Source organism: Primulina huaijiensis, chromosome 3 (assembly GCF_012295235.1).
Source record: "Primulina huaijiensis isolate GDHJ02 chromosome 3, ASM1229523v2, whole genome shotgun sequence".
In the NCBI taxonomy this organism is placed as follows: Eukaryota; Viridiplantae; Streptophyta; class Magnoliopsida; order Lamiales; family Gesneriaceae; genus Primulina; species Primulina huaijiensis.
In genome coordinates this window covers 18,618,287-18,630,733 of record NC_133308.1, presented here as the reverse complement: position 1 = coordinate 18,630,733, position 12,447 = coordinate 18,618,287, and the positions used below count along the sequence as shown (strand labels likewise).

Genomic DNA, 12,447 nt, shown 5'->3' with positions numbered 1-12,447 from the left:
TGTACTTTTACTGCTGATTTTGCTTATTAATTTGTTGATTCAAGGGTTATAAGTTTTTGTAGTTTGACGAGGATAATCTATAAAATGTTGTTGTATTTGGATTTGAGAGAGTATGTGAAAGAATTATTTGAAATGACTTCAAAATATAATCACTCATAACTAAGTTTATCCAAACAATTAAATAGATTCAAAATTCATAACTTCAAATCTTTGCATCTAAACGTAACATATTAAGCAATAATTTTAACGAAGATTTAAAATAATTTGTCGCTAAAAATAGCGATGGTTTATGAAAATCGTCGCACTTAAATACATAGCGACGGAATATAAAAGCCATTGCAGTTAAATACATAGTGACATAATTTGTATTAACTGTCACTAATTGTGACATAATTTTTCAATTAAATTCCATCACAATTTTGAATTCTAAAATTCGACCTACGTTAGCGATGGTTTTTTCAAAAACTGTCGCTAGTCGGCTATATATACCTTCCATTTTTTCCATCGATTTTCTCATTTCCTCTCTGGTATGAGCGAGTTCTTGCCTTTTTTGTGCCAAATTTCATGCATTTTAGTTACTATAACTTGTGTTTTTATTTAATATTGTAGATCTGGTTCATGGCTTCAACTTTTTATANATTTCGCACACATGAAGATTATTGATTTCCAGCCTATATACCATATTCAAATTATTGAACTAATAAAAGGAGGTATTTAATTTCCAGAATAAAAATGAATATAAGGTTCATCTATGACAATTTTACAAAACATTAAAGGAATTACAAAAGATATACCAGAGAAATTAAACAACAGAGGATTTCCCGAAGACAATTTCAGAAACATAAATTCATAAAAATCACCCATAAACGCCTTAAACGCCATCTCTCGGCTAAGCAGGCTGAAGGGCTACAACATGAATTTATGCCTCCTCATTAACTTCGAACCTTGTGTTTACTATTTCCTAGTTCGTCTTTAAACCTTATGTTCAACCATTAACCCTTATATTTCATCAAATTCTAAAATTCAAATAAATCTTTTATCATTTCAATTTAATTTCAAGTTACAAATAAATAAAGATCATGGTTTAGTAATGGGATGATTTAACACGAATATTTTAGTCTGTCATTCAGGCTAATATAACAAAATATAAAAATTAAAACTGCAAATAAAAACAGAAAATAAAAACATTAAACTTACATAATTGTAATCAGTAACAGAAGCTTTGATTCAATAAGTGGAAACTTTTATTAAGAAGGGTTTTTTACAAGAGAGGACTAGAGGAGACAAACTATTATTCGCGGCGTGCCTACGCACGCTGTTGATAGTCATAGCATAACCGTTGCGACGGTGTTTCAAAAATCCCGTCGCTAATTAGCGACCGAATTAAAATAAAATCCGTCGCTAATCTTGTTATTACAATAAAAAAAAATTACGTTTATAATTTAATAAATCTTAAAAAAACGTACACTATAATAACAATATTCATCTTAACTAACACTTAAAAATTTACAATAAATTGAAACAAAAAAACGTACCTTAAATCGAAATTTAAATTGCTTGAGAGAGAAAAATTTTAAGTGTTATGAAGTTGTGAAGTAGGAAATGGTTCGACTGGTGATATTTAAAGACAATTTGCGACGGTTTGGTTTGATCGTCGCTCTTAGCAACGGTTTTGTATTAAACCGTCGCTAATGGCGACGGTTGTTAATTTGTCGCTAATAGCGACGTAGTTATACCGTCGCTATTAGAGACGGTTATTATATAACCGTCGCTAATTTGAATTTTGCGACGGGTTTATTAAACTGTCGCTAACGTTAGCGACGCTTTGACTTAAACCGTCGCTACTATAGCGACGTTTTGAAAGAAACTGTCGCTAATATAAATATTGCGACGGTTTCCAAAAAACCGTCGCTAAATATTAACGACGCACTTTTACATGCACGCTGTCGTTTATATAATTTTTTAACGGCACACATAAACGCACGCTGCGGATATTACTTATCCGCAGCGGGCTTTTAAAGCACGCCGTTAATACTGTCATGTGCAATAATATCAACAGCGCACATATGAGTGCACGCCGTTAAAAGTAATATTCGTAGCGTGCTTTTAATGCACGCCGTTGATGACGTGCTGCGGAAAATCATTTTTCTTGTAGTGTAGAAAAATAAACAGTAAAATGCTTTATTAAAGCAAACAGTAACATGGTTACAAAGTCAATAAGTAAATAGTAATATGCCACCCACTTTTGTTATGATATCATACCCGATGTGAGAATCCACCTTTGATGTGATATGTCAACATCCACTAGTTGATAATGCAACGTTATGGTTAAAGATGAAAATCCTAATCATCTTTAATATTATCTTTTATAGAATTTTTGAGATTTTCAAAAATATCATTGATTTGAGAAAGTTGAGGAATATCATCCTCTGGATTTTGGACATCATGCATCTGCATTAGATGAATAAATTGATTATCACTGGATTCAGACGTCATAGATTTATCTGATTTTGTGTCTGAGCATCCAATATTCTGATAAATATCCTTCTTAATTTCTTCAATATAAACCTCAATCATTTTTTCTTTTGAATATATCTCAGCATATTTCTGAGTGAGGATTTTAAAGGGACTCAGAGGCTTTTTTCTTTTCTTGTTGATGAATGAAGTCTTTCTGATATGAAGAAATTTTTTATTCCATTTGATGAATAGTTTCTGAGTCATAAAACTGTCCAGTTGCTGGATCTTCTCTTAAAAGTTTATCCCAAAATTTATTAGAGCTAACTCTCCATAGGCAAGGGATACCTTCATCAATATAACCAAATTCTGACTGTCATCTCCAGATCCATGGGATTCCAAATTCCATGAAGAATAGACATAGAGTCTTCCCATCAATCCAATGTTCAGAAAAGGATTTTTTAATTCTTGGTGAAATATTTAACCAAGTATTCATTGGTTTTATAAAAACCTCAGGCAAAAATTTTGCTATTTGAGTCTTCCCATCAATCCAATGTCTACAAATAGATTGATCATCTGCCCTTTGAGATAGGTTGTCATTTAGCTATCAAAAGTTTTTTATTTTCTCTAGCTTTGGATAGTGGTTACTTGAGTGTAAGAGGATTTTCACCGGGTAATCTCCAATGTCTCTAATGTTCTATTTGTGACACAAATGACGATCCACTACATTATTCCTAAGGTTCGTAAGAGAAACATCTACATATACAGATCTAACATTCTCGGTTTTCCCTGAATTTTCCTAATGCATATAACGATTTTATTTGGTTACATCAAAAAATGTTTTTAGCTATGTGTTGATAAGGACCCAACACATATCCATGCCAAATCCATGTATATTCTGAGGCCGTCTCACAAGAGGATTTAAGTTATGAGGTAGAACACCCATGCCATGTATTTAATTTATCCATTAGCAATCACAAAGGGGGCCACGAACATGCTATGGAGAGTGTTGAGTCGTGTAGGTGAGAGCATAGAGGCATGCATGTAGTGGAGGGAGTCCATGACTATACGTGAACCCGAGACTTAAAAGTGTTTGATTTAGTTTATAAGCTGTTAAAATAATTTATAAGTTGATTATGGATAACAATAATAATTTTTAAAAACATGGTTAAGTGCAATAAATGTGTAACAAAAAATCCCTTTCCCCAAATCACCTTTTGCTTGTGTTCCCACATCGAGTATTTGAAAAATAATTTGTTCTTTATAAATCAGTTTCCATCAATCTTGTTTGCCGGACTCGGTAGCGAGCTAGGGTCTGTGACCTAAGAAGGGGCATTAAGGTCGAGGGGAATTGACACATGAACGCTAAGAGTTTGGTGGATACCATTAGCCCCCTTGGAGATGGCTTCGGCCATTTGAAGGTAGCTTGCTGTGACGCACCCCGTCACAGGGTTACGATACTGGTCGTCTATCCTACCGTTGGCTTGACAGAGCAGCGGCGGCTATCTTAGTTTAACCAACTCTACGGTGTTTCACCACATCAATCCGACCTCGACCTTTTGATGATGTTTGTGCGGATTGTATGATTTTTTTTTCTTTGTTATTGTCCTTATATAATTGGCAGATATTCATGTGATATTCCTCGTCCATATATAATTCAGTAAAGTATTTGATTACTACCATTATTTGATCCAAAGTAATCGGTTCATACATGCATCCATTTGGATTATTTTATTTTAAAATTTATTTTACAATCTTGGTTAATAAGAAATTATTATTAATTTGATTAACTCAATAGTTATAATCATCAAGCTCCCGTAATATCACAAGATTATAACATATTAATTCTTTAGTTGTTTGTTTTATTTCGCCATGAGAGACTAACTTATCGATCGATACGTAATTGGAATGAAATATGCTTAGGGAAGACATAAGATTTCCAAAATATTGTATGAACCCGACCATCGTTCCCAGAAACCGGAACCGGAATCGTGTACGCGGTTTGGTTCCGATTCCTGTGATTAAGGAACTAGAACATGAGGAACCGGACCTGGCCGGGCCGGAGCATAGGGCCAGGGGCGATTATGATCATATATAGCTGATTTATATTGATACATGCATTCGTGAAAATAAGTATGCTGTTGGAAATGAAGTATGGTCAAAATATGCTTCAAAAGGAACGTTTTAATTCCAATAATAATCATGATTCATGTATAGTTTTCCCTTGAATAGATTGAAACACAGTTTGTGCAGGCGAAGTCGGGATGATAATCGAGACCACTAACACAATATCGTCTTCCAATTGATAAGCCCTTTAGTCTTCGTAAGTTCGATGGATCTTTGGATATTAGCTTCCATATCATCCGAAAGATCGATCGACAAGAATCAGAGTTACGCCCCACTGCAAGTTAAGCCTCATGCTGGTGTTGCTATCGTTTGTAAAGGCAAATATAGGAGAGTTTGGACGGTTTATTGAGATAAGAGATCGATGCCATCTGGTCAAACAATTTATCGTATGGTTCATATTTTCCCCTTTTTTGTTACAATCCATTTATTTTATAATATTTTTTTGGATTTAAGTCAATTAATATATTAATGATTCAGAATCTCTGTTAAAAATTTAGGAATTTTCATCTATATTAATTTTTTTGTGTTGGATTATTTTAATTATTTTAGTGAATAATGATTAATAAATTATCATTAATGGGAAGGCACGCGTATTTATAAATCTATTTTAAGATTCAATCGTGCTTCACAAAATACCTTATTATTTGTACACAATAAATCTTTTAAATCTTATCCATTTCATTTACTCGTGATGTAGATTCGACTATTTGTTTAATTTATGAAATAAATTTAAACTTTTAATTTTTTTATAACTATAAAAATAAAAAAATATATAAATATGTGTATTCTTTCCATTAATTTTCATAGATACGATAATAGCCAAGAAGTTTACTCATTTGCAAATAGGAATTTACTTATTCACATTGAAGGTTAAGGAAACCCCCAAAAAAAAAAGGATAATTATTTACGAAACAGATTTTTTTTTAATTTAAAAAATAAAAATCGTGGTCAAAACAAGTGCAAAATAAAAGGCAGCAAACTTCAAGAAAACTATGCTGTTTCAACTGTCCTCTGATCAAGCAATGGAGTTGAATTTGCCTTGTTAACAACAGCAACTGGATCCTCGTTATCTTCGTCGCAACGATCCACGCCGTGAAGGAATATGCCTGAAAGATTACAAAGAACCAACCCAAAAACGTCACATTCGGTTCATCTCCTCCAGCATAATCAGAAAGCGGTCTTAGTTCAGTTTGGTTCAGTTCCCAATCGTCCCTCATTTCATTCTTGACAAGGCCCCCCCAAAAACAATATGCATGTATCAAAGTACTCATTCCATATCGTTAAACCATTAAAAATAAACGCCGACTCCAACATGATATAAAACAAATAACGAGTTTGATGAAAATCATTACCTATGAACCATATTCCAGCAGCCAGGAACAGAATAGATGTTAAAATTAGAGCAGTCAACCTCCAATTATTAATTTTATCCTGCCATAATTAATCTGTATTAGAACTCAATCACCAGAAATTGTCAAAGTTCTCTATCTTTAAGATAAAGCGGATACTGCTCTGCTAAAAGTTAGAGGTGGTGATAGTTGTGACTCAAAAATTTCAATCGCATAGCACCTCAAACACCACATTTCAATCATTGTGCTACCAGAGATAATTGGCTCTTTGAAAAATTTTATTCCCAATAAATGCACCAATTATAACTCGTGAAAATTGAATGTATGAGTTTGGCTCAGATACCAATTATGGTTACGATAACTGAACACAAAATTTTCAAGATAACTCACTATTACAATGGGTGCTGATTATAATCAATCAAAGAAACTAAGACGCAGACCTGAAGAAGCCCGACAAGGGGAGAAGATGGCACATCACCGAATATGTGAATGGATACAGTAGACATGGCCATGGATAATGGCCGCAGGCTAGGCTTAACGCAATGCAGACAAACAAAATTTACTGGGGCCTGCAGTGGCAAAAGTAGAATCTAGATAAGTCTGATAGCATTTATCGAAAAAATTCAACAAGTTAATTTTACGAAATAGAAGAAATGATAGAGACAAAATCATTTTCGACACCCTTTACACTTTAGCACCCTTTTTGAATTCCACGACATAGAATCGAATACTAAACGAATACAGAACAGGTGACCAAGGGACAGTTGAAATCAAGAAGATAAACAGGAAAGACAATACCTGGGTAGCAAACACCAGAAGCTCTCCTATAGCAAACAGAGCCAAGAACACATAAAGGCTCTTGAAGCAAAAAGCAGCAAAGCAAAAGGCTGCTCCACATAATGTCGCCACTGACAGAAGCTGACACAAAATTCAAAATGTGAGCACTTTGTTGATTAAAGCCAAGCATAAATAAAACATGATTAAATAAAACAAATCCACTTTTGGTAGTTATTTAGCTAGAAAATATATATATAGATTTTTAATAGAGATTGCTCCCAAGAGGCTCGGGATGCATACAAAAGTTTCATTTTCTATATCACTCTGCAGAAAAATGTCTTTTTACCCAACACAGAAATGAGTGTGCAGGAGTCCATCGCACAGTGAATCAGGTTTGATTCAATCATAAATTGTTCCATGCAAATTTCAAATTGATGAGACAGTAATAAGTGATTGAATACGTAAAAGTAATGAACAAAAGGCCCACCTTAAAAGCATTTGGTAAAGTGGAAGTCATACGATCAAGAACAAAACCACCAGCTAATGATCCCAGAATTCCACACAAAGCTGTAACACCTCCAAACATATAATCTGCATTGCTCTGGATACAAATAAAATATATATAGTGTTGCAAAGTATGTAAAGTCAATATTTCTTTTTTTGAAAAAGGTAAAGTCAATATTGAGTAAAAAGAAGACCCCTCTAAGTGACAGAAAAAACAATAAATGGCTAAATGACAACATATTATACAGGCCGTGAAGATGTTACCATGTGATATATGTTATAGCCTGCCTTAGGTCCCCAATAGGAATAGGCACCAATGACAAAATTATAGGCAATGTAACCTGCAATAGCCATTCAAAAAGAAAAATTACAAATACAAGGTGGCACTCTCAGTTTGTAGTTAATCAGCTAACGTGTTGGTTGGTAACTATCGTGTGTCCTTTTCCACCAGCAAAATCCACATAAAGAATATTTACCCAGAACGTTCACCACGTAAACCTTCTCAAGACAAAGAGCTTTCATATTTCTCCCAAGTACTCTCAGACCTGACGAGCTGAAATCACATAAAACTCAGTGAGAAAGGATCCATTCATGTATGCAATTGACTTCTGACCCTTTCGGATGTAAACTTGATCAGGAAAATTTATTCTTCAATAAAGCATTTCCCATGGAGAAATCAAAATTACTTCTTGAAACTAACTTCTTACCATGACGGTTTTGAACTTTTGTCTGCAACTTCTTCTCTTCCTGAAAGTTCACAACCTTTTTAACCAAAAATACATTCATAATAATTTGACCACATGCAGCGAAATATAGACCTTCTAGAAAATTTTGAAGCAACAGGAAACTACAAAACTAACAAACAAGAGAAATTCAATGGATATCCAAACGTAAGGGCAAGCCAATTTATAGATCAAGAAAGGTCTATGAGAAATTTTACTCAAGTTCACTCACTAATATAACATCACAAGTCCCCTCAGAACTCTTATTTGACAATTGACCATATAATCAACTAATCATTCGGTACTGATGCTGCGATGCATCAATAAAATTTATCCAGCAAAAGTCGTCACCTAAATATCAGATAATCAGAAGCACTCTATTCTGCAAGTATTCATAAACGGGAAAATTTGATGCAAATGCTTCTAAAGTTGTTTTGATCTGTAAAACATTAAACCCGATACCTTGATCTTCAGAGCCATAATCTACAGCTCTCGATGCTCTTTTAGACCCAGCAGGAGAAAAGCCTGTCAAAAGATGTCTGAGAAAATGGCGAGTAAATAAAAATGGGACCACAAAATTATGCAATAGCCCAATATTGACCTTTTAGCTGTAAAGGCTTCATAACAAATCCTAAAATGACAAAAGGGAGCATCAAAATAGCCTCCACCCAGAATGCCCAACGCCAGCCATATTGACCAATCTACAAGCAATAACCAGAAGAAAATGAAATGGGTTCTATACTGAGCATAAAAAAGTGTCTTTACAATTGAGAAAAAATCCATGGAAAAATAAAATCTAATATCGAGTTCATGTGGGTAAACACTTGATCGGGGGAGAACTCATAATTTGCAAACAATATGCACAAAAATTTTTGCTAGGCAGTTATAGACATACCCATCCACCGTAAACATATCCAACCGCAATACCAGTTGGTATACACATGTAAAATGCTCCCAGCCATGCTGTTCTCTGTCACAAGGAGTACATAGGAGCTAGTAAGGAGATTAGGCTGTAACATAAAGAAGTATGCTATTGTTTTAAGTCTCGATTTCCTTTGAGTTTATAAGGACAAAATTGGAATTTAACAAAAATAAAGATTGGCATAATTAATGGCGTTCTGAGGAGATTGTCTTTTTCATAAGCCCAAAATCACAGTAACGCTGGCACTTGCATTATTCTTATCAATTCAATGTGCTTCTTAACACTTAATAAGTGAACCAGTCAATTAGTCACCTAGATTTTGGTATGATTTGACATAAATCTAACAAGAGCATGGTTCTGAAAGAGTGTCGTATTCAAAAGTGTGAATCTTATAGATATCTTGTGAGACAACGATTATAGATGGACAAACCTGAGCGACTGGAGCATTGTCATCGATGAATGGAGCTGCGAGACTTATAAAAGAAGCCTCTCCGACACCCACTAGCCTACAGAAAACAAACATATAAAGGGAAAATTCATAATGATATAAACAAAGAAATAAATAGCACATACGACTTTGGTATGATGTGGACGAGCTTTACTTACATGCGACCAACTGCAACAGTCCAAAAGTTTTGTGAAAAACCACAAAGAGTAACAGCAAAGGTCCATACCGTCAAACCAACTCCAATAAGCCTAAAGGGATTGAAGCTGCAAAGTTTACATGGAACAAGAAGGTAATTTATTAGCAGAAAAAAAAAAAAGCCTTCAAATCTTCAAGTAGGATGTTCCAGATATTTTCTAAGAGTTCAGCTCTTTTTTCTCATCCAATTTTTGTACACAAAAAAAATTTGTAGTACAGATGGAAATCAAGAAACTGGAGAATAATATTTCATAGAAGCCACAGAAAGAACAAATGATAGCGGAGAGGAAACGCCAAATTGACATGAGATGCATACGGATAGACTGACCAATAACAATATGGAGAAAAAATAATGAAAAAACAAATGATTTATTACCTGTTAGCTGAAGATGCAAATATGGGAGATGCTACAAGGAGTCCCACCATGAAAGCAGATGATATAACTCCATCCTCAAAATTAGACAAGTCAAATTCACCCCTGCATAATATTGTATAAGAAAATACGACAACATAAATATTGCATCACACATAAGAAGTTTTCAGTTTCGTTCCTCTTTGTTATTGAAACATTAACTAATCACATGGTTCATTTGGAATCAACTTATTTGGCCACAGCATCCCAGAAATTCATGTAGTAAGAACTACTAAAAAAATGTCACAGAAAAGTCAACAAATCGGCAATTTGTTCACTAATCACATGGTTTATTTGGAATCAACTTATTGGTAATAAGAACTACTAAAAAATGTGGCACAAAAGTCAACAAAGTTACCAAGTAAATAAACAAAAGAAGTAAAATAGAGTGGTAAAACACCATATTTCGCCCAAAACACTGCACTGACTTACTACTAAAACACTTCAGCTTTTCTGCTTCAACTTTTCCTCTCAACATTTTTTTCCAAGTACTAACAAGAAAAACAAATAAATTTTTCACCATATTCTATTCAATTACATGGCATTTAAAGAAAGAACGGAGAGGAGTGAGAACTGATGCAGTAAGTACTCTTACAGTAGGAGAATCATATATCCGTTGATGCACATAGTTATTCAAATAAATTGAAGTAAAAAGGAAAGTGAACAGCAATGAAGATAACAGAATTCAATTTATCATCATATAGCCATTGGTGCACATAGTTACTAAAATCAATTGAAGTAGAAAGGAAAGCAAACCGGAAACAAGATACTAGAATTCAATAACTAATTGCCAAGCTCCTGCAGTATGAACATTCTAACTGAGGCCAGCTTAGTCATTAATTATTGACCTCCTGTGTCCCCTTGAATTATTGTTGAAGGTATTACAGAAAAGGTGTGTCATGGAGGGGAGTACACATTCAAACTTTCCTCCGACATATCTTCCTTTGTAATGAAAAAAGTATACTACCTTATATTGCATGCTCATTAATCCTCCTATGACACCACAATCAAACTAAATCTACTAGAAATATTGGAGCGACAAGTAAAACCCCATCCTAGAAACATGTAATTTCCCTTTTCCAATTTCATTGCGTTTCTGAACAGGCAAATAGGCATGAAGAGGAGATAACAAAGCACATAATATAAACAACATAAGAATGATCCTAAAAAGGATGCAAGAAAACGAAAAACAAAGAGCGAACCATTGATTGTCACTCTACGGATTAGTAACCAAAATTGATATAAGAACTTACTGAATTCCACTACCACCAGAGCATGCACCACTTTCTGAACAAGTTTTACGACTTCCATTAACACCATTACTTGCTATAGCACCACGATCCACGTAATTTATTAAGTTGATAATACAAAAGATAAAAAGCAACCTGCCAAAATAGAAAACAAAGATGAACGATGGGAAACTTTAACTGAAATCTAAATGCTGGAGTTCACAGATTGAACAGAATTCAGGTACTGACACAAATAGTTTTTCAAATCCAGTCACACGGATGAGATATTCAATCAATACCGTCCATTAGACAACTTTTCAACCATCAACGTCCCATACAAAGGTAAAATAACTCCAATTTCGCTCCCAAAACGAAATTTTGCATAAATTCATCGACCAAAATACATTACTTCAACATCGACCATTACCAGAAAGACAAACTCCCCAATTTCTTGGAGACCCACGAGGCAAAAAAAACTCAAGATTCAAACTTTCTTGATTCCAGAACATATCCCACAATTCCACATGAAAATCACAAAATATGACCCCAAACAGACAAAAAAACATGAAAAAGGGGTGCAGGCCACCCAAAAGATACCTTTTAGGCGTAAACCAAGAAGGGTTGACAGATGATGATGTATCAGCTCTTGCCATGTTGTTCCCTGCTTCTTTCTCTGTCTCCGCAGGCACAGGTGGAGATGGATGCTTCGGACTCGCTCTCGGGTTTGTTTCCGGGGTTGGGCCCTCACTTGGGTCCTCTGGCTTTTCCTTTTCACCCATTGCAAAAAGAATCAAACTTCCAATATATACCGGTTTTCTAATAATGTTTGACCAGCGGTTCTATTGGAAGCCACCAAAGGATTCCTCCCTTTGATACGTGTGTGCGTCCCTTCTCCTGTTTACCTTTTTTCAACCTTTGTTATTCTTGGTTTTTTACTGCTTTTCGTTTATGGTAAACGGAGGATTTGAGATGTTTGAGGATGGAGCTCCTTGTTGTGATCCTTGTAACAAAAAAACTGATCTTGTGGGATTTTATTTCAAGTTCGATTTTTGGACGAGATAATGAAAATTCTCCTCTATTTATTTTTTACCATAAAAATTCTTTTCTAACTCAAATTATGAGTTGTGTGGAATATTGTTTTATTGCAAAAATTTTGTATTTATATGTTATTGTCTGATCGATCTCCAAATCATGTATATGCGCAGCTCATGCATACGTAATGTCTGTAAAATTACGAACAAAGTTTAAATTTAATCTAAAATTTTAAAATTCAAAATAAAGAGAAGATAAAAAAAATTTTAAATTACT

The 12,447-nt window shown here is 34.4% G+C and overlaps 1 protein-coding gene across 3 annotated transcripts; it reads right to left on the bottom strand.

The window, feature by feature from the left end:
* Positions 1-5,389: 5,389 nt before the first annotated feature.
* On the bottom strand, positions 5,390-12,132 carry LOC140973577 (probable sphingolipid transporter spinster homolog 2). Of its 3 annotated transcripts, none has more exons than XM_073436490.1 (16): positions 11,737-12,132; positions 11,164-11,295; positions 9,875-9,976; positions 9,462-9,566; positions 9,286-9,361; positions 8,829-8,903; positions 8,535-8,634; positions 8,396-8,458; positions 7,919-7,973; positions 7,688-7,764; positions 7,476-7,552; positions 7,195-7,308; positions 6,729-6,848; positions 6,371-6,499; positions 5,934-6,012; positions 5,390-5,687 (listed from the first exon to the last, which is right to left on the bottom strand). In XM_073436490.1, the coding sequence occupies exons 1-16, from the start codon at positions 11,916-11,918 to the stop codon at positions 5,572-5,574; spliced, it is 1,602 nt and encodes a 533-aa protein (XP_073292591.1). In that variant the 5' UTR covers positions 11,919-12,132; the 3' UTR covers positions 5,390-5,571. The 3 variants fall into 3 exon arrangements, with proteins under 3 accessions (XP_073292591.1, XP_073292592.1, XP_073292593.1); XM_073436491.1 differs by having other exon boundaries at positions 7,919-7,970; XM_073436492.1 differs by having other exon boundaries at positions 7,919-7,958; positions 11,737-12,130.
* Between the last annotated feature and the right edge of the window lie 315 nt (positions 12,133-12,447).